Source organism: Salvelinus sp. IW2-2015, linkage group LG6.1 (assembly GCF_002910315.2).
Source record: "Salvelinus sp. IW2-2015 linkage group LG6.1, ASM291031v2, whole genome shotgun sequence".
Taxonomy (NCBI): domain Eukaryota; kingdom Metazoa; phylum Chordata; class Actinopteri; order Salmoniformes; family Salmonidae; genus Salvelinus; species Salvelinus sp. IW2-2015.
The window spans coordinates 3,315,481-3,337,714 of NC_036845.1; the positions used below are offsets into that span (position 1 = coordinate 3,315,481).

Below are 22,234 nucleotides of genomic sequence, written 5' to 3' on the forward strand. Positions count from 1 at the left end.
AACTCCTGACACATTTTTTTAGGAATCACAGTTTTCAGATACTGTAAGTCAGGAAACTACATGAGATTCTTTAAGTTATTTAATTTTTGCCCTATTTTTTTCATTAAATAATGTAAAAATAAAAACAACCATACAAATTACGTTTCCCTTCCCAGACAAGGATTGTCCTGAATTTCAAGAATCCCTTAGCAAGGATCTCTGTTAATAATATAACACAACAAGAAATAGAACATGGTATACACATCTGAAATGTACAACAGCCATGTAAATCATGTTCTTGAAAGTTTTAAATACATTTTCTCTTACAGTATCAATCAAAAGTTTGGACACACCTACTCATTCAAGGGTAGGTATTTTTTATTTTTTACTATTTTCTACATTGCAGAAAAGTAATGAAGACATCAAAACTATGAAATAGCACATATGGAATCATGTAGTAACCAAAAAAGTGTTAAACAAATCAAAATATATTTTAGATTCTACACGATTCCATGTGTTATTTCATAGTTTTGATGTCTTCACTATTATTCTATAATGTAGCAAATAGTCCAAATAATGTACATTTAATGATAAGAACTATATATCTATCCCATTACCAAAGCAGTTAGGACTTTGAAGTTTTCAGGCCAATCACCATTTGTTCATCTAGCATTTACAGTGCAATACACCATTAAAAAAATAAACATAAATAAAATATACATATTTGAGACCATTTACCTAAAAAGATGGAAAATCCCTACACAGTGTTCATTCTCTATATATCAGAAACACTTTTCTGTCATCATTCCCACAGACATTTGTTATTTAAGAAATTAGGTACAGTGGCTTGCGAAAGTATTCACCCCCCTTGGCATTTTTCCAATTTTGTTGCCTTACAACCTGGAATTAAAATTTATTTTTGGGGGGGTTTGTATCATTTGATTTACACAAACTTACACAAATTTACACAAATTTACACATGCCTATCCTTTTGACGTTTCAAAATATTTTTTATTGTGAAACAAACAAGAAATAAAACAAAAAAACAGAAAACTTTAGCGTGCATAACTATTCACCCCCCCCAGAGTCAATACTATGTAGAGTCACCTTTTGCAGCAATTACAGTTGTAAGTCTCTTGGGGTATGTCTCTATAAGCTTGGCACATCTAGCCACTGGGATTTTTGCCCATTCTTCAAGCCAAAACTGCTCCAGCTCCTTCAAGTTGGATGGGTTCCGCTGGTGTACAGCAATCTTTAAGTCATACCACAGATTCTCAATTGGATTGAGGTCTGGGCTTTGACTAGGCCATTCCAAGACATCTAAATGTTTCCCCTTAAACCACTCGAGTGTTGCTTTAGCAGTATGCTTAGGGTCATTGTCCTCCTGGAAGGTGAACCTCCATCCCAGTCTCAACTCTCTGGAAGACTGAAACAGGTTTCCCTCAAGAATTTCCTTGTATTTAGCGCGAACCATCATTCCTTCAATTCTGACCAGTTTCCCAGTCCCTGCCAATGAAAAACATGGTGTTTTTGGTGTTCTCGAGGTGATGAGATGTGTTGGTTTTGCACCAGACATAGTGGTTTCCTTGATGGCCAAAAAACTAAATTTTAGTCTCATCTGACCAGAGTACCTTCTTCCATATGTTTGGGGAGTATCCCACATGCCTTTTGGCAAACACCAAACCTGTTTGCTTATTTTTTTCTGCCCACTCTTCCGTAAAGCCCAGCTCTGTGGAGTGTATGGCTTAAAGTGGTCCTATGGACATATACTCGAATTTCCGCTGTGGAGCTTTGCAGCTCCTTCAGGGTTATCTTTGGTCTCTTTGTTGCCTCTCTGATTAATGCCCTCCTTGCCTGGTCCGTGAGTTTTGGTGGGCCCTCTATTGGCAGGTTTGTTGTGGTGCCATATTCTTTCAATTTTTTAATAATGGATTTAATGGTGTTCCGTGGGATTTTCTACGTTTCAGATATTTTTTTATAACCCAACCCTGATCTGTACTTATCCACAACTTTGTCCCTGACCTGTTTGAAGAGCTCCTTGATCTTCATAGTGCCGCTTGCTTGGTGGTGCCGCTTAGTGGTGTTGCAGACTCTGGGGCCTTTCAGAACAGGTGTATATATACTGAGATCATGTGACAGATCATGTGACACTTAGATTGCACATAGGTGGACTTTATTTAACTAATTATGTGACGTATGAAGGTAATTGGTTGCACCAGATCTTATTTAGGGGCTTCATAGCAAAGGGGTTGAATATATATGCACGTACCACTTATCCGTTTTAAATTCTTACTTTTTTTTTTTAAACAAGTCATTCTTAAAATTTCACTTCACCAATTTGGACTATTTTGTGTATGTCCATTACATGAAATCCAAATAAAAATCTATTTAAATTACAGGTTGTAATTCATCAAAATAACGCCAAGGGTGTGAATACCTTTGCAATGCACTGTAGTTGCTGAAGTGAGGGTTGGTGTGGCTTCAGCAGAAAGTCAAAAACATGGGTTAGAGACATCACCTCCAGACTTCTCACAGAATCAGGTAGTACACCATGGCCAGGATCAACAGACAGAACTGAATAAAATAAAGACAAGAGAACGTTAGACTTACAGCAAGAAAGTACAAATGTTGTTAGACTTTATGTTATGATCATGTCTCTACTGTATGTTGTGTAGTATCCAAAGGTGTCCGATAAATCATTTTCAGGTAATTAAACTGTTGCAACTAAATACTTAACTATTTACCAACCTAAGTAGACCAACTGAATACTTAACTATTTACCAACCTAAGTAGACCAACTAAATACTTAACTATTTACCAACCTAAGTAGACCAACTGAATACTCACCATAAACATTAGCACAGCGAAACCATACCAGCTGATAGCCCATGTATATCGACTGAACACAGTCTCAATGTGGTTGAAGCAGCCCTGGGTAGAAAGATAGAGCAACATTTTTTTATTTTACCTTTATTTAACTAGGGGCAAAACAACCGATTTTTACCTTGTCAGCTCAGGGATTCGATCTTGCAACCTTTCGGTTACTAGTCCAGCGCTCTAACCACTAGGCTCCCTGCCGCCCCAATGTGCTTGTGCTTCAAGAATGTGCTTACTTCAAGTGGGAGGTATAAATGACCCCTAACCACTGATACTGTACATGGTCAGATATTTTCCATACTGTTATTAGTTACAGTACAGTTATAATTCATGGTAGGTACTGTATAATCAGATCCTAGATCTGTGGTTATGAGCTACTTAAATCTTGAGCCTTCAAGTGCAAATTAGAGAACCAGAGAATCTCTTAGGTTTTAGGCAATGGGAATGTGTTTTCTCACCTTAGTGAACATGGTGGTGTTCTGGCCGTTCTTGCAGGCCTCTACATTCACCACCTCGTAGTTGTTCTTCCTCTTGCAGCAGTGGGTGGGCCAGGGGTAGTCTGTACCAAACTTCTCCCTGAAGGTGGAGTTGTACTCTATCCAGTCCGCTGGGCCATCCGTTCCACAACACTCCACCTGAAATAGGGGAGGAGAGGATGTTGTAGAAACAATAGATGGGTGAGGAATATTCTTCAATCAAACAAGAATAGTTTAGTTATTCAGTCGACAAACTGATGTTGTGACAGACTTAACTCACTTCACTCAAACTGAACAAGCTACTGTATAAGTATTTGTAGAACGTGTTACTGATACACATGTTTACTGTGACAATTGTCTACTGTGTCCCTCAGCTCTACATTCTTTATCCTAGCTACATCAACACAGCCTGCAGTGGTTGTTTCTGTCCCTGTGCAGCAAACTGATCCTATCCCTTGTCTTTCCCACACTATTGGGCTGTCCAAACCGGTTCACCCAGCAGAGACGCAGCGTCACTCTGGCATTTATGATGGAGAGAGACAGGCATGCTAAGACATGTCAGACCTGAAAATTAATCTGCTACTCCCAAGGGTGTGTGCGTGTGAGTGTGTGACTGTGTGTGTGTGTGTTAGTGGAATGTGATACCTTTCCCTAACAGATACTCCACACAATAACCAAGGTTTAGTCGGTCTTCGTGCTAGTCGTCTGTTTGGAATGTGTGGTGTGGCTCTGATTAGTGAGATTATCCTATGACAGATTCCTTTGTTTTGGTGACCAGTCACCTCTTTCATCACTTTGTTCCATGTCAGTGTGATCCGACTGCCAGAGTCACCGTCGGCTGCATAGTACTTCAGCATCTGCTTCTTCACCAGATTACTGTTTCCAACCAGCTACAAACAGCACATAGGAGAGGATGAGACAAAACGGGAGAATACGTTTAAGTTGTGTATCTAGAATTGTGCTGGTCAAACAATGTGAAGATCTGAAGGTACCCCAAGGTGTCCATTTCCCATGTACTCACATAATCTCTGTGGGTGACTGCAGTGATACATGAGGCACACTCAAATATGTAGATGATCAACATCAGGATCAGATACTGTCAAAATCACAAAATAAACATTTTCCTTTACTTGAAAAGAACAACAGGGAAAGAGATATAGACAAACCATATATTCCACTTGAATMATATATTTTGAAGCAGTGTTCAGATTAACAAATTAAGAACTTCAGTGACCAAATAAATTGTGATGAATTTAGTATCAAAGTCTTACTGTTAGCATTAAGGCACGGCTCTTCTTCGCAGCAGCCAAGATACCAAAGACACACATGCAGAAGAAGGCAAAGCCTGTGAAAATGGCAATCCAGGCCCCGGCAAAGATGTCATCTTTCCCCGACACACTAGATATTGGGTAGAGCTTGTAATCATCTACTGCAACCCAGATGGCCAGAGCGCAAAGGGCAAGACCTGCTGCCTATAATAAGGTAATAACAGGTTTATTAAGAGTTGTTATAACAAATTGTAACCCATTATTATAACAGAATCCTACATTACAATAGAAAGTGTTAATAACCCGTACAGTATAGTGCTGAAAAGGACCAGAAATCTAATGTACTGTAATACATTTCTAGGACAACACCATAGATCTGCACAACATTTGTCTACCATATGATTACATATGATTAAAAAAATACTTTCAAAATACAGCTACTATAGGAATAAAATCAAGTGCAACTCTTACAGCTCCAAATATATTCCCCAGGATGAGAATGACCATAAGACAGGTGGTTCCTATGCCATCAGCCATGGTAGCAGTCCTTCTGTCAGCTCCTTCTAAACCCACTGCTCCTGAGCAGAGAAGAAAAAGACAGTGAATAAATAACAGACCCAAGTACAAGTGTTCCTAACAGATCCAAGAGAATGTAGGGTCTGGCTGGATGTAATGAATTGTTGACATGGGAATGTGTCCAGGGAGTGGCTTGATCTTATTCACACTAGCAGCAACAGAAGTGGTCCAACCAGTCTGGCGCAGCAAGAGATTGCATTGTGGTCCTTTTGAATGGAAACACTGAGATATTGACTACAAAATATGACAAAAGAAATGGATTCATGATAAACCTAGACTATATCTGGCCCAGACAGAAAGTGAGCAGTTCTGCCTGAAGCCATCAGTCCTCAGTCTACCCTTAGGCTATATAATGTTACACCTATAGCAACCGGTATTTAACCATTCTTGACCTTTTTAGGTTACAGCAGTCTCTTAAATTAGCAGATTTAAAGACTGTTAGAGTTAGAGCAATCGTCACATCATCTATTTTTACACACAACAAACATTACCTCCCCTGCAGTGATGTCAGGCCCTGAGCATCTTCTTCTGTTGACCAAACACCTGTCATTCTGTTGCACCTGCTGTGCTCAGCACCTGTCTCAGCTTGCTGTTAAATGTAGTCTACTTCCATGATGTCAAGGGGCATGTCTGCACATGTCTTGATCCCAAGTTACTAAAAACATGAATGAATATACATCTTTGTACAGTATGTTTACATGCATCTTCATTGTTTTGTATGTGTGTACTGTATATTGACTAATTGGGTGGTTTGCAACATTGAATTTATTGTCAACAGGCCTATTTGACATAGCTCAATAATACACTATTCCAGTGGACTGAGTGGCGTTACTATTCGTAGGTTGAGATGAAAAGCAATGATGACATCTGCTGGGGAGAAGTGCCATTGATCTTCTCAACTGTTCACACTCAAACAGGATACAGGACAATTTCATTAAGTAGTAGGCTACATTGTTGAGAATTGTGTTTCTCATGAATGGATGATTAAAAACCTCTACAAAGTAATTTCATGTCACAATAATGCTTTTGTTACGCTCTACATTACATTTGGTCTATAAAGAAACTTGTAGGTTATTGTCTTAAACCCTCTTTGGCTTTTAATACATTATCTTAAAATGTTCCTTTCACTTGTCACTTCTTTTTGTGTGTTTAATATATATCTTAAACACACGGCTATAGCGACCCACCTCGACAACATCCGGTGAAATTGCAGTGCGCCAAATTCAAATGACAGAAAGAGTAATAATAAACATTCATGAAAAAACAAGTGTTATACATCGGTTAAAAGATTAACTTCTTGTTAATCCAGCCGCTTTGTCAGATTTCAAAAAGGCTTTACGGCGAAAGCATAACATGCGATTATCTGAGGACAGCGCCCCGCACACAAAAGCATACAAACAGTTTCCAAACAAGCAGATTAGTCACGAAAGTCAGAAATAGCAATAAAATTAATCACTTACCTTTGAAGATCTTCATCTGGTTGCAATCAGAAGGGTCCTAGTTACACAATAAATGGTCGTTTTGTTCGATAAAGTTCCTCTTTATACTTCCTGGATGGATTTTACTCAGGTTTTCGCCTGCCATATCAGTTCTGTTATACTCACAGACATTATTTTAACAGTTTTAGAAACTACTTCCGAGTGTTTTCTATCCAATTCTACCAAGTATATGCATATCCTAGCTTCTGGGCCTGAGTAACAGGCAGTTTACTTTGGGCACGTCATTCATCCGAATTTCCGAATACTGCCCCCTGTCACTAAAAAGTTAAATGTAAAGTAAAATAAGTGACATGTGTAATTGTATGGTAATAATTATGATCTGAATATCAAACAACAAATGTAATCTTGTTTCATACCAAGTAATATCCTTGTGATGAAAGCAGCCAGTTCTTGTGTTTCCAATAACAGTCACCAGTTTGTCTCTCTCTGTATTCACACACCATAGTCTTGCTAACACCAGCCTCTCTAGCTCGCTGAATTGTCCCGTGGGACTACACACACCTTGCTCCACCTGAAAAAAGATCTATATCTGTGGTGTATTTACAATGCAGCATGTGACTGACTTGGTCAACAGTGAAGTGAACGGGGTTCAGATGTTATTCCTAAAGAACTTACTACATCGGCAAACCTCCAGAAGAGAAGGATTACTCAATACAAGAGGAAAAACCACTCTAGTGATATTAGCCTTAAAATCAAGTCTGCATATCATTTTTATTTTATCTCTGCAGGGTAAGTAGTCTGTCATTATTTATGCTTAAGTATTCTCTGTCCAACTAAATCAGTATCACTTTACATTACAGTAGACGGGAGAAAGTGCTGTAATGTAGTGCTACCCTAAAATCTGATTGTTTCTTACTTCATAGTGTTATGTAGTAGGTAGCGTAGTGTTAGAACACAGTTAGGCAACACATTGACATGATACACTTCCACACTCCATTCCCCCAGGACGCAGCAGGTGCTGAGCTGAATTGATAAGCAGGTGCTGTCAATGAAGGTGATAGTCAGTTCAGTAGGTGGCTGGAATGGAACATAAAGTTGGACGCCAACCACCAAAAAAGTATTGTTGGTGGTGGTAATACAACATATAATGGATGCAAACCGCCATTAAACCTCATTGAAGAAAAAGACGAATAATATGAAGAAAGTGATCGTCAGTCAGTATCCCACCTTGCAAGCTGTAAAGGCTGTGGGTTTTGTTTGGTGGCCATGAGGCCTTTCATGTCACATATGCTCCCTCTCCGGCCTCTAGGTCACCAGGCTGCTCGTTATGGCTCACACCTGTCACAATAGTTACGCGCACCTGTGCGTCGTCAGACTCACCTGAACTCCATCACCTCCCTGATTACCTTCCCTATATATGTCACTCCCTTTGGTTTCTTCCCCAGGCGTTATTGTTTCTGTTCCAGTGTTAAGTCTGTGCGCTGTTAGCGTTTCTTGTTTTGTATTATGTTCCATTTATTTTATTAAAACACGCACTCCCTGAACTTGCTTCCCTACTCTCAGCGCACATCGTTACATTTCATTTATTTTTTGGACTTTATTTATATTTACATACAGTATATATATATTTATATTTAGTCACCAACTGAAAAAATATATAATAGCTTTGACTGGCTGACCAACAGGTCAAGAGAGACAGAGCTGGCCCTGGACCAAGGTAAGATTGCTGTCTCCCTGGGCACATGTACATTCAACACCTAGGCACATACGTTGATTTCTCACATAAATGTACATTAATTCCAGTTAGCCTAGGACCCCTAGACAAAGAAAGTGCAACAATATTCGTAGGCTAGTTATTGGTTTTGTAACGAGCATTGTGTACAATATAAAGTCTTAGGAACATATAATTGTGACATATACCTTTTTAATACTCCTTTGTTTTTTCTCAGAGAGATAAACTGAGCTCATGATGACTGGGAAACTGAGTGAAGAAATGGTGGAGCTGCTGCTGGCACCATGGCGATCGTCTCCACGGGCGACAGGACTGGAGGGCACGCTGGTGGCGGCGTTGGAACTGTATGACCACTTCCCTTTAGATGTGGCTGTTACTGGGGGAACCCAGGAGGCCAACACTCAGCTGGCCAGAGCACTGTGTGGGTTAGGAGATGAGGAGAAAAGTGCGGATGAGGAAGCTAGTGATGGAGATGCAGATGATGAAATTGAGTTTTCTGGGACTCTGAAGAAAGTGCTTGAGAGAAGGAAAAGGACAGGTTAAGGAAAGTGAGGAGGACGACAATAAGAGGAATAACCCTCCCACTGAGAACCAACCGATCGTCCTACACCCCAAATCACCAATGGTCCTGCACCCTAAAATCCCCAACATTTGGATTTGGACAATTCCAAGCCTCGATGGTCAAAACCACCCTATTGAACACTTCGATGTGTAGGTGGTCCTCACCTCAAACTCTGGGAGGTTGTCTTGGTGCTGCACTATCATGAAGCTCCGAGACAGGGACCAACCTCTGTTCTTAGTCAGAGCTGAACAGGAGTGGGACCTGGTCCAGGAGAAGCTCACAGGACCCTGTAAGACTTGTGCCTGGGAGAGAATGAGAATGCGTCAGATGGAGATTGAGAGGAAGAGGCTGGCAGCCACAGCTGGAGGAGTTGAGGTCCCAGAGGATGTGAAGCAAATGTCCTGGTGTCAGCTCTCCACCCAGGGGAGCTGGACTTCCCCAGGCTGCAGGAGCTGTTTTGTAGTGCACTAGCTTCCCACAGAAAGGCTGCCCTTGTTCATTATGTTGTAGAACTTTTGGAATCAGAGGGAGGGGGGGCAAGCAGACAGACAGACAGACCGACTCTTGCAAGCTTTAGTGACATGTCATTTCAACAAACTGTATATTTTAAAAACATTTTATTTAACTTTTTATTTAACAAGCTAGATACATTATTTTTGTCTCCTGTTGTATCAAAGCCATGATGTGAGATGTCAGAGGCTCCGGATAATCTGAATGACTGGGTCAACGTTCTATATTAAAATCTAGATAACATCTAAGTTTATTGGTTGCATACACAGATTTAAAATCAAATGTTAATTGTCACATTTGCCAAATACAACAGGTGTAGGTAGAGGTAGACCTTACAGTATAATTTTGGCAAGTCGTTTAGGACATTTACTTTGTGCATGACACAAGTCATTTTTCCAACAATTGTTTACAGACAGAATATTTCACTTAAAATTCACTGTATCACAATTCCAGTGGATCAGAGGTTTACATATACTAAGTTGACTTGGCCTTTAAACAGCTTGGAAAATTCCAGAAAATTATGACCATAATATAGAAAATGATGGCTATAGAAGCTTCTGATAAGCTAATTGACATATTTTGAGTCAATTGGAGTTGTACCTGTAGATGTATTTCAAGGCATACCTTCAAACTCATTGCCTCTTTGCATAGCATCATGGGAAAATCAAAAGAAATCAGCCAAGACCTTAGAAAAAAATTGTAGACTTCCACAAGTCTGGTTCATCTTTGGGAGCAATTACCAAACGCTTGATGGTACCTCGTTCATCTGTACAAACAATAGTACGCAAGTATAAACACCATGGGACCACGCAACCATTATACCGCTCAGGAGGCAATGCTACCAAATACAATGCTACCAAATACTAATACCAAATACTAATTGAGTGTATGTAAACTTCTGACCCACTGTGAATGTGATGAAAGAAATAAAAGCTGAAATAAATCATTCTCTCTACTATTATTCTGACATTTCACATTCTTAAAATAAAGTGGTGATCCTAACTGACCTAAGAAAGGGAATTTTTACTAGGATTAAATGTCAGGAATTGTGAAAAACTGAGTTTAAATGTTTTTGGCTAAGGTGTATGTAAACTTCCGACTTCAACTGTATCTCCAACAGTGCAGTAGAATGTCTCACAAATACAGTACAAATAAATATATATTTTTTTTTTCTTCACCTTTATTTAACCAGGTAGGCCAGTTGAGAACAAGTTCTCATTTACAACTGCGACCTCGCCAAGATAAAGTAAAGCAGTGCACAAAAACAACACAGAGTTACACATGGGATAAACAAATGTACAGTCAATAACACAATAGAAAAATCTGTATACAGTGTGTGCAAATGAAGTAAGGAGGTGAAGTAATTACAATTTAGCAATTAACACTGGAGTGATAGATGTGCAGATGAGGATGTGCAAGTAGAAATACTGGTGTGCAAAAGAGCTGAAAGAAAACAAATATGGGATGATGTAGGTAGTTGGTTGGATGGGCAATTTACAGATGTTCTGTGTACAGCTGCAGCGATCGGTAAGCTGCTCTGACAGCTGATGTTTAAAGTTAGTGAGGAAGATATAAGTCTACAACTTCAGTGATTTTTGCAATTCGTTCCAGTCATTGGCAGCAGAGAACTGGAAGGAAAGGCGGCCAAAGAGATGTTGGCTTTGGGGATGACCAGTGAAATATACCTGCTGGAGCGCGTGCTACGGGTGGGTGTTGCTATGCTGACCAGTGTGCTGAGATAAGGCAGAGCTTTACCTAGCAAAGACTTATAGATGACCTGGAGCCAGTGGGTTTGGCGATGAATATGTAGCGAGTACCAGCCAATGAGAGCATACAGGTCACAGTGGTGCGTAGTATATGGGGCTTTGGTGACAAAACGGATGGCACTGTGATAGACTGCATCCAATTTGCTGAGTAGAGTGTTGGATGCTATTTTGTAAAGGACATCGCCGAAGTCAAGGATCGGTAGGATAGTCATTTTTACGAGGGTATGTTTGGCAGCATGACTGAAAGTCGATTCTAGATTTAATTTCGGATTGGAGATGCTTAATATGATTCTGAAAGAAGAGTTTACAGTCTAGCCGGATACCTCAGTATTTCTAGTTGTCCACATATTCTAAGTCAGAACCGTCCAGAGTAGTGATGCTAGTCGGGCGGGTGGGTGCGGGCAGCAATTGGTTGAAGAGCATGCATTTCGTTTTACTAGCATTTAAGAGCAGTTGGAGGCCACGGAAGGAGTGTTGTATGGCATTGAAGCTCGTTTGGAGGTTTGTTAACAGTGTCCAAAGAAGGGCCAGATGTATACAGAATGGTGTCGTCTGCGTAGAGGTGGATCAAAGAATCACCCGCAGCAAGAGCGACATCATTGATATATACAGAGAAAAGAGTCGGCCCGAGAATTGAACCCTGTGGCACCCCCATAGAGACTGCCAGAGGTCCGGACAACAGGTTTGACACACTGACCTCTATCTGAGAAGTAGTTAGTGACAGTGTTGCCAACTTCTCAGTAAGGAAAGTAGCTATTGGCTGTCCTAAAAGTCGCTAGAAGTCGCTAAATGACGTTATCACCTAGTTTGCATAATTGGCCATGTGCATGTAATTGTGATGGACGCTGTAGGAGAGAGGAATAACGTCGTGAGAGAGACAAAAAGTGAGTAAAAAACACCCTAAATATGTTTAGAACTACAAATGAGCAAGCTATAGAGAGTGGCACACACAGCGAATAAGAACCAGATATTTGAGGCCATACTCCTCCTTCAGCACTTTATGGACCCCATTGTTAATCTCTGTCATAACAGAGGCAATGTCAGTCCCTATCCCCAGGAGTTTCTCTTTTTTAAGACAACACTTCTCGAGGAAAGCCACAACAGCACGGGCTATAGATTTGGCATCTCCTCCCTCCAACTCAACAAGCCCCAGAAACGTTGATACAATTGTCTGCTTGGTGTAACTAAAGTACCTTATCACAACCCCCAGGTACTTAGAAACACTTATATCCGTGGACTCATCGAGGAGGAGGCTGAAACGCTGGTCACCCACATCTGCGACCAACTTTTTCAGAAAGTATGGTGCTAGAACACCATTAATAATTTCTGTGCACTTTGTCCTGTGCATTTTGAAGTGGGTAGCAGCAGTGAAGTCTGAGAAAGCAGCTCTACATGCTTCTCCAATGTGATCACATGCCAGGATGGAACAGTGTTCAGTGATAGCTAATGCCATGGTGGCCTCAGCCTTTTTTGCAGTCAATGTTTTTAACCATAAATGGCAGCTTGTTTTGGGTGGAACTGTTATAAGGCTTTACCTTTTGAGTATGTTTTTGAGTTGTCATGTGTTTTTTTACATCACTAAGTTTGGCGTAGAAATCAGCCTTACAATACAGGCAGTATGCTCGTGTATCATCTCCAATAAACAGCTTCAACCAGCCTTTGAATTCAGGGTTTGATTCCCACTCCTTTCTGTATTTTTGAGTGTACAGTTTAGACTGAGACATGATGAGCTAGCCAGCTAGATGTTTAGCTTATGTCACAGAGAGGCACACACACACACACAGTGGACAAGGTGAGTAAGTGACTGAGGCTGTGTCAGTCAAATACAGTGATTTATTTTTGTGCAGTGATTTATTTTAGACAAAGAACATTTTACATTTACATCCCGCCCTGAATGTAAGCCATGATCAGCCAGCGGCGGCTTCCCGCATGCGCAATTCATTTGCAGTCTGGACGTGGAGGGGTGAACATCTCCTGCTCTGACTGCAGCTGGGAGGGACTGCTGCGCGAGGACTGGGCCGCGTGTGAGTGCTTTGGGACAGGGGTGGGGCCCACGGCAGCACCCGCTGCTTGTTGAGAAGAGTAAGAACGATACGTGCTTTCCCATCAGAGTATCCAAAAGTCTCCAATAACACCAGAAAAAGTCGCTAGATTTGTCACTAGACGATTTTTTAAAAATGTGTCGCTAGAGGGGTCTGAATACTTCCTAAATATAGCGACAAAGTCGCTAAGTTGGCAACACTGGTTAGTGAACCAGGCGACCCAGTCATTAGAGAAACCAAGGCTGTTGAGTCTGCTGATAAGAATACGGTGACTGACAGAGTCGAAAGCCTTGGCCAGATTGATGAAGGTCGATGATAATCATTGTATGGTGAAGTTGTATCCAGTTTATGAAGTTATGGGTCATTATGGTTTAAATAAAATAAAATATATTAAATACAAATACAGGTGCAAATGAGTCATTTCATTTTTTTGCAATAAAAGAAAGCCATGTTGTAATTGCTTTCCCGTACACTAGATGGCAACCATACAGAAATAACAAGCAAAGGATTTCCAGCAAAGAAGACAAAATCGGTGATTGTAATTGGTTGTTCAAAGCAGCGACGAAGTCTTCTGTCATCAATGGTATGTCACGGAGGTTCATATGAGTCGTGACTCCAACTTTAGACCGCAAAAGGTAATTTCTAGACATTTCTACATTTATTCCAATAAGCATATCGTTATGTCTGTTTACCTCTCATGAAGTTGTGCCTTCCTTTCCAACGTATGCTACACTTTTCCCCAGTTGTTTTGTATGCTAACCGGCTAACAACGTTTGCGGTTATTTTGAATGCATTGGGTAACACCTGAGAACAGGTGTTGTGAGCGAAGACTCCTTCAAAACTAACGTTACTTAGTTCCATCTGATATATTGCTGGTGTATTGTCATTTACAGTAAAACTGCACACAACCGAATGACTGCCTTTGGCCCCTACCGTAATTTGGCATCATGCCTTTGCACGTTCACTGGCCTTACTTATCTAACTAACTATTAGCTAGCAAATCAAATCAAACTTTATTTGTCACATGCGCTGAATGCAACAAGTGTAGACCTTAACGTGAAATGCTTACTTACAATTCCTTAACCAACAGTGCAGTTCCAGAAGAGTTAAGAAAATATTGACCAAATAAACGAAAGTAAAAAGTAACACAATATCATCTTCAAGCTAGCTGTATTTAGGCTATTGCTGTATCCAGCTACTGCTAGGTATATGCTCAACTGGATCAAAGTGAAAACTGTCACTGACTGTACACAAAAGTATTTCTTTCAAGAAAGTACATTTCTCTTGTCTCTCTGAGTCTCCAGACAGCAAGCAGATTGAAAGGGGCTGTCATTATGTCATCATCTTATCAGGGGCCACCACCCAGACCCAACCCTCCTTCTCCACTCAAGATTAGTGAGAGACATAGGCTACAACTCTCTGAGTCAGTCATCTGTTTGATGAGTGAGAGACACCATCATATTGTTTTAGTAATGGGCCCTTGTAGCTAACTAAACTCAACTCTGTGGTGAAGGAAGTTTCTGATTATCTCCACCCACGGAGTTGAGCAGGGACCAGGCTTTGTGGAAGTCAGTCTCTGACTACATCGATTCACCCAAGGTTATTACTTTAAAAAATGTAAATTATGAAACACTTACCTTGTACCTATGTTTGTCTTCTGTAGTTGCGTGCCTTTCTTTGTCCATACTTTTTAACAAAACGTTGGTCAAATACAACCACTGACCATTTCAACGTTTTCTATTGCTGAAAGATTGCTCTAAAACGTACATTACCCTGCCTAAACTGAGATTCAATTGGCACATTTTAGAGCAACAGAAATTAGGAAACGGTCAGTGGTTGTATTTGACGAACGTTGCATAACAAAGTATGGATTTCAGCAAACAGGCACGCAACTACAGAGGACAAATATAGCTACAAGGTAAGTGTTTAACAATTACAATTTTTAGAAGTATTGACCTTGAGCAAATCGATGTATTCACAGCTGAATTCCACAAACCCTTGTAACTGCATCACCCTGTGGGGAAGCTCATCTTCAAAAACACTTCCTCATGGGGTCAAGTAGGCTTGGCCAGGCCTTTGACAGTTACCGGTCCGACAGTGTGCAGCTGTCCTTGTTTCCCCCCACTTTAACCAAAGCCAAGCTTGGTCACTTCACTGAAGTTTCTACTAACATTACTTGGCTTGCTCAGCTGCTCTTAATGCCATTTACACATTGATGCTTGAGGGATTTGTGTGGTACAGAATATACATTACAGCCCTGTTCTGTTCCATTGCACAGAGCTGGGCATCCTAGGGCCGAATGCAGAAGACAGTGGCTGTCCTGGGAGGGGGGATCGGGGGCCTGTCAGCCTGCTTCCACCTCAGCAAGAGCCCCCAGGTCTCCAAGGTAAATATCATTACCACAACTATCTCCACATATGCTGCAGGTAGACTACATCTCTACAGTAAGGCCAAACATACTGTAATTAAGCTGTTATTACACTACTGAGATGCCCACTAGGCCCTGCACAGGTACAACATTAGATTAATATCTCTCCCTGTCTGTCTTTGTAGATAGTGCTGCTGGAGAGGGATGGACGGTTCGGAGGCTGGCTAAGTTCAACTCGTAGGGAGGATGGAGCTGTGTTTGAACATGGACCCAGAGGGATTCGACCTGCAGGAGCCGTGGGACGAAACACACTCAACATGGTAGGCACTGTGAAGTGTGTGTGTGAAGTGTATGTGTGTATGTGTGAAGTGTGTGTGTGTGTGTGTGTGTGTGTGAGGAGGTAAAAATCGAAGTCTGTTTTCTACAGGTGGAAGAGTTGGGGCTGGAGAGCGAGGTCCTCCCAGTCACCTATGATCACGTGGCCTCTAAGAACCGTTACCTCTACGTGGGAGGCCAGCTGCACAAGATGCCTTCTGGCTTAGGGTAAGGGGGGGTAAGGATGAGTGATAAAATAGTACAACGTTAGACACAAACAGCTATGTTCATGCATTCACAACATGGTGAAATGAATCAACTGTAGGTAGTCTGTCTATCCAAGTCACCCTCTGTCTCTCTCCCTCCATCCAGTGGAGTAGTGCGTACAGTCCCTCCGTTCTCTCGTCCTCTGGTCCAGAGCATACTGAAGGAGATACTGATCAGCAGAGGAAAGGAGGAGGATGAGTCTGTTCATTCCTTCGTGTCGAGAAGGCTGGGCACTGAGGTGAGATGGAATTAAAAACAATACCCTAAATTATGTCCACACAACTTCCACATCAGTTCAGAGTGACAGTATGCTCCTCTTCTCTCTCTGCAGCTTGCAGACATTGCCATCGACAGCCTGTGCAGGGGAGTGTTTGCAGGGGACTGCAGGAAGCTGAGTGTGCGCTCTTGTCTCCCGCCACTCTACAACGCAGAGAAGGCCAGAGGTTCCATCATCCTGGGAATGTTGCTGGGCTCAGGTGAGAGAGAGTCCGCCACCACACCGACGCTACATAGGAATTCAGAGTCTTACATGTCCCCATAAGTCATATTGCTGACCTGTCTAATTAAGTAGATGAATAACAAGTGTGACTGTCCCCCCAGGCCCTGGACCAGACGTACCCCGCTCTACCCTGACCAAGAGGGCCGCTCAGGAGAACTGGGCCCAGTGGTCACTGAAGAGGGGCTTACAGAACCTTCCAGAAGCCCTGGAGGAGAGGATGAGGAATGGGGGACGTGTAGAGGTGCACAGAGACACCCCTGTGATGGGGCTAAGTACTAATGGCACCGGCTGGGAGGTGAGACTGCTGGAGACCTGGGGGTTGAGACGCATGTATGTGTACTGCCATTGCACTGGAGRTGTGGTGGTATATGTATTTTTAAGTTGTTTATTAAATCCAGTAAATTAATCAACTGATGTCTGTGCAATTGATTTTTTAACACAGATTCAACTGGAGGACGGCACCATCAAAGCTGATCATATCATTGCTGCTCTACCGGCAAAAGGTAAATTAACTTTTACTAAACTGGATCACTGAGCCTAAATCTTTTAACTTCAAACAGTGATTCTTAAATTCAGTCCCTGCTGTTTTGCCTGTGGACCTGGAAGCCTGTGTGGTTTTGGTCTTCAGTTGTGCTTATGTGTTGCTTTAGCTCTGGCCTCAGCACTGCCCTCTGCTGCACAGCCCCTGTCACAGCAGCTACTGGAGATCGCCACAGTGACCGTTGCCGTGGTAAACCTGGAGTACGAGGGTTCCGTCCTGCCTGTCACGGTGAGAACACTCAATGAGAATGAAGCAATTTGTTTTGGAAGATTCTCTGTTATTTTCTATGGATATGGGTGTGTTTCAGAATGTGTGTGTGTATCTAATGTGAGTGTTGTCTTGTGTGGCCTCAGGGCTTTGGCCACCTGGTGCCATCCTCAGAAGACCGAGGTCTCCTAGGGGTGGTCTATGACTCTGTGCCCTTCCCTCAGCACAACCGCACTGGAGGACCCACCACCAGACTAACAGTAAGAGACACACAATATATATGTACTATATTCTCTCTCTCATACACAAACAATTACAATGTGTGTGTTATAGGCCGTGCAAGAATGCTTTCCTATGTTAATAATGGCACAGCATGGCAGGGACCAACGTTCCATGTATAAACTACAGTGGACCCATCAACATATACAGTGTTCGCTCAGCGTGTATTAACATGCTTTAGACAACAGGATGACAGATCTCCCAAGTCACTTACAACACAATCCAGCCTAGTCAGGCTTATGGGTCATGTCACAAGGAGGTGTGGTCGTAGGAGTTTTCTATTTGGAATACCTTGGTGTGGAAGACATATACTAACTGCAAATAGCCTCTGGTGCCATGTGACTTGACTTCTACAACAAATATCACTCCATTATTGATGTTCCTCCTCGCCTTCATAAACATTATTTGTTTACTGGGCAGCATGCCTGTTTCTCTAGACATGTATGCAAACAGACAAGCTGCTGGCCAAGGCAAATACGGTGCAGCCATCCGTGGGACTATATCTCAGTAGCCCTGAACTAGGCTGTTGTGGAATGTAAACTCAGCAAAAAAATAAATGTCCTCTCACTGTCAGCTGTGTTTATTTTCAGCAAACTTAACATGTGTAATATTTGTATGACATAAGATTCAACAACTGAGACATAAACTGAACAAGTTCCACAGACATGTGACTAACAGAAATGGAATAATGTGTCCCTGAACAAAGGGGGGGTCAAAATCAAAAGTAACAGTCAGTATCTGGTGTGGCCACCAGCTGCATTAAGTACTGCAATGCATCTCCTCCTCATGGACTGCACCAGATTTGCCAGTTTTTGCTGTGAGATGTTACCCACTCTTCTACCAAGGCACCTACAGTTCCCTGACATTTCTGGGGGGAATGGCCCTAGCCCTCACCCTCCGATCCAACAGGTCCCAGACGTGCTCAATTATTGATTGGAGATCCGGGCTCTTCGCTGGCCATGGCAGAACACTGACATTCCTGTCTTGCAGGAAATCATGCACAGAACGAGCAGTATGGCTGGTGGCATTGTCATGCTGGAGGGTCATGTCAGGATGAGCCTGCAGGAAGGGTACCACATGAGGGAGGAGGATGTCTTCCCTGTAACGCACAGCGTTGAGATTGCCTGCAATGACAACAAGCTCAGTCCGATGATGCTGTGACACACCGCCCCAGACCATGACGGATCATCAACGTCCAAATCGATCCCGCTCCAGAGTACAGGCCTCGGTGTAACGCTCATTCCTTCGACGATATAGAAGAATCCAACCATTACCCCTGGTGAGACAACCGCGGCCCGTCAGTGAAGAGAACTTTTTGCCAGTCCTGTCTGGTCCAGCGACGGTGGGTTTGTGCCCGTAGGCGACGTTGTTGCCGGTGATGTCTGGTGAGGACCTGCTTTACAACAGGCCTACAAGCCCTCAGTCCAGCCTCTCTCAGGCTATTGCGGACAGTCTGAGCGCTGATGGAGGGATTGTGCGTTCCTGGTGTAACTCGGGCAGTTGTTGTTGCCATCCTGTACCTGTCCCGCAGGTGTGGTGTTCGGATGTACCGATCCTATGCAGGTGTTGTTACATGTGGTCTGCCACTGCGAGGACGATCAGCTGTCCGTCCTGTCTCCCTGTAGCGCTGTCTTAAGCGTCTCACAGTACAGACATTGCAATTTATTGCCCTGGCCACATCTGCAGTCCTCATGCCTCCTTGCAGCATGCCTAAGGCACGCTCACACAGATGAGCAGGGACCCTGGGCATCTTTCTTTTGGTGTTTTTCAGAGGCAGTAGAAAGGCCTCTTTAGTGTCCTAATTTTCATAACTGTGACCTTAATTGCCTACCGTCTGTAATCTGTTACTGTCTTACTGTCTTCCACAGGTGCATGTTCATTAATTGTTTATGGTTTGTTGAACAAGCATGGGAAACAGTGTTTAAACCCTTTACAATGAAGATCTGTGAAGTTATTTGGATTTTTACGAATTATCTTTGAAAGACAGGGTCCTGAAAAGGGGACGTTTCTTTTTTTGCTGAGTTTAGTTCCATTTCTTCAGCAACGGTCTTATAGGTCCTTTAGGACAAAGGATGTTTGATGATTCATTTATTATTAAACTGGCTGGCTGGCATACAGTTTCCTAAACTCAGTCCTGGGGCCTCCCATGGGTGTACGCTTTGGTTTTTGCCCTAGCAGTACACAGCTAATTTAAAAAAACAACTCATCAAGCTTTGATTATTTGAATCCGCTGTGTAGTGCTAGGGCAACAACCAAAATGTAGGACAGAGTTTGGGATATCCTGCTCTAAATGGTTGGGCTCATGGCCTTACTGTGTACTGTCTGTGTTCCCTAGGTGATGATGGGCGGGGCCTGGTTCCAGGAAGTGTTTGGGAATCCAGAGGAAGTGACCGAGCAGCTCCTCCTGGATAGGGCCACCCAGGCGGTGACATCACACCTGGGCGTTACCACACCACCTATCTGGAGCGTCGTTGCACTACTCAAGGTAAGATGTGTGAGCGAACTGTTTCACAAGTCTTCATTTGTGTTTCAAGAGACTTGAATCAAAAGCCTCTTCTTGTTCAATTTCATTCATTAACCACTGTGTCACCAGAGGCCCTCATTGGGCCCTGTATTCAGTTAGTATTCGAACCAACCAATGATGTATTCAGTTGAGCTCCACTATGTCATAACTTATTCATGTCCCAGGGGAGAAAGACTGGAGCAAACAGATCAACAAGCCTGTTGATGATCACTATCTCACCAGATGGATGGCTCCTCTGTTTCTGTATTGGTCTTTCTCCCCCATTCCCTCTATGGAACTGGATAGGCAGGATGGAGAGAGGCACTGGGATGTTAGATCCTCTTCCCCTACTCCTACACACACACCTTCACAGACACACACTACCCCAAGTCAGCTACATCAGTATTCATAGTGCTGCATCTCCCGGTTCCTAGCTCAAATCCTGATGTTTCCCTTGCACCAAGTCATTCCCCCTGTTGTATGCTCAGATGCTCTTGTCATTTATTTCATCAGCACCAACAAATCCTTTTCCATTTGTGTTATCTCTCTGCGCTCCCATGTCAACCAACAACCAGGCAGCAGAGATAGCAGGAAGTTTTGAGCAAGACAAATAGTTCAATTTGAATGGTATGGTCTGTATAGATAGACGACGCGATAATCACTTCCGAACTGACACTGTAGGGGAACAAATGTCCTATTTTTTACATTTGTTGACAGGATGGATTCATCATTCACTGCTATCGTCCATAAATGTGATCTGAGTGCCTGCTTTCCTGTCCAGTCACTCTTAGTTTTAACGTCCTCCACCATTTGTAGGCTGGTCTGTATGTGCTTAGCCAACTCCTTGGCATTATGATGATAGTTAAGCGATGGCTTTAGCTCATACAGGTCTGGGATCAGGACAGCTAATATAATTGTCTTAATATGTAATTTATCTCCTGTAGGACTGCATTCCTCAATATTACCTTGGACACTGGAAACGACTTGGTAAGACGGGGACCGTTTTCATTTAATAGATTTAACTCTTTCTATTGTGCTGGGTATCCCTGATTGTGTGTTCTGTCTTATCTCTGTGCCCTGTACTGAAAAATATGTATAATTTTTATAATATACCTATCTACTGTATATCTGTTGATTTTTCTATCAACAGAAAATATGAGACAATACATCAGAGACCACAATCTACCCCTTAGCCTGGCTGGGTCCTCTTATGATGGCGTCTCGGTCAATGATGTCATCTTCAGTGGACGGACGGCAGCAGAGGGCCTTGTGGGAAAAGTCTAAGCAGACGTTCGGGTTCCCAACCATGGATATAAGCTTATATTGTGAAATAGATCTTGGTTTTTTTCCTCATCGCATTGCGTTGTACATTTAGTTTTGCTTTTACACAACTGTATCACAACCGGCCATGATTGGGAGTCCCATAGGGCGGTGCACAATTGGCCCAACGTCATCCGGGTTTGGCCGTTGTAGGCCGTCATTGTAAATAAGAATTTGTTCTTAACTGACTTGCCTAGGAAAATAAAAATAAAATGTACATACAACTTACTAGTCACCCTCTGCATTTAAGCCCTCTGCAAAGGGATGTTAATTTTTGCGCAATATTCCTGATTTATAAGCAGCATATTTATGAAGTTTTCCATTTCTATCTCATTTGGACAAAGTACAGATTGATCCTCTAGAGATGATTCTATGTCTGAGACATCACCACTAGCCTGGAAACCACGGGTAACCCACAGAACAGTTCTCATTCTAATAAAATATTGTTTTTGAAATCAAGGTCTGGATGAAAGTCATATGTCGTCACTACGTAAAATGGAACCACAATCTGAACTGTTTTAGGATGATTTGTCCCCGTAACCTTACTTCAAGGATTTCATTTTCCATGCAGTAGTTCAAAATGTAGAGTAACATTTTAAATTCAGGATGAGATTTCATATTTTAGTTATGGTGCCTTTTTGCTAAAATAAATCACCACCCCTTCATGAATGTACAGGCATATTTCATGTGGGAGACATGTTAAAGATG

At 42.3% G+C, this 22,234-nt stretch overlaps 2 protein-coding genes across 2 annotated transcripts; one reads left to right on the forward strand and one right to left on the reverse strand.

The window, feature by feature from the left end:
- Nucleotides 1–1,918: 1,918 nt before the first annotated feature.
- Nucleotides 1,919–5,283, reverse strand: LOC111964900 (uroplakin-1a). Its single transcript, XM_023988767.2, has 7 exons — nt 5,072–5,283; nt 4,604–4,804; nt 4,354–4,428; nt 4,115–4,222; nt 3,315–3,491; nt 2,827–2,910; nt 1,919–2,553 (listed from the first exon to the last, which is right to left on the reverse strand). The coding sequence occupies exons 1-7, from the start codon at nt 5,135–5,137 to the stop codon at nt 2,509–2,511; spliced, it is 756 nt and encodes a 251-aa protein (XP_023844535.1). The 5' UTR covers nt 5,138–5,283; the 3' UTR covers nt 1,919–2,508.
- Nucleotides 5,284–13,775: 8,492 nt separating this feature from the next.
- On the forward strand, nt 13,776–21,985 carry LOC111964888 (protoporphyrinogen oxidase). Its single transcript, XM_023988744.3, has 13 exons — nt 13,776–13,862; nt 15,506–15,613; nt 15,781–15,915; nt 16,023–16,138; nt 16,283–16,415; nt 16,509–16,653; nt 16,778–16,971; nt 17,119–17,179; nt 17,327–17,445; nt 17,571–17,684; nt 20,039–20,188; nt 21,151–21,193; nt 21,357–21,985. Exons 2-13 carry the CDS (start codon nt 15,527–15,529, stop codon nt 21,488–21,490), a joined length of 1,431 nt encoding a protein of 476 aa, XP_023844512.1. The 5' UTR covers nt 13,776–13,862; nt 15,506–15,526; the 3' UTR covers nt 21,491–21,985.
- The last annotated feature ends 249 nt before the right edge of the window (nt 21,986–22,234 follow it).

What these genes read in the sequence shown, in the direction of transcription:
- LOC111964900 (XM_023988767.2), bottom strand. Translation starts at nt 5,137, where the DNA reads ATGGCTGATGGCATAGGAACCACCTGTCTTATGGTCATTCTCATCCTG. An exon ending in TGGGGAATATATTTGGAGCT is followed by an intron (nt 4,805 to 5,071) that starts GTAAGAGTTGCA and finishes ACCTTATTATAG; the next exon opens with GCAGCAGGTCTTGCCCTTTG. An exon ending in GCCGTGCCTTAATGCTAACA is followed by an intron (nt 4,429 to 4,603) that starts GTAAGACTTTGA and finishes TGATTTTGACAG; the next exon opens with TATCTGATCCTGATGTTGAT.
- LOC111964888 (XM_023988744.3), top strand. Translation starts at nt 15,527, where the DNA reads ATGCAGAAGACAGTGGCTGTCCTGGGAGGGGGGATCGGGGGCCTGTCA. An exon ending in AGAGCCCCCAGGTCTCCAAG is followed by an intron (nt 15,614 to 15,780) that starts GTAAATATCATT and finishes CTGTCTTTGTAG; the next exon opens with ATAGTGCTGCTGGAGAGGGA. An exon ending in GCGTCGTTGCACTACTCAAG is followed by an intron (nt 20,189 to 21,150) that starts GTAAGATGTGTG and finishes TATCTCCTGTAG; the next exon opens with GACTGCATTCCTCAATATTA.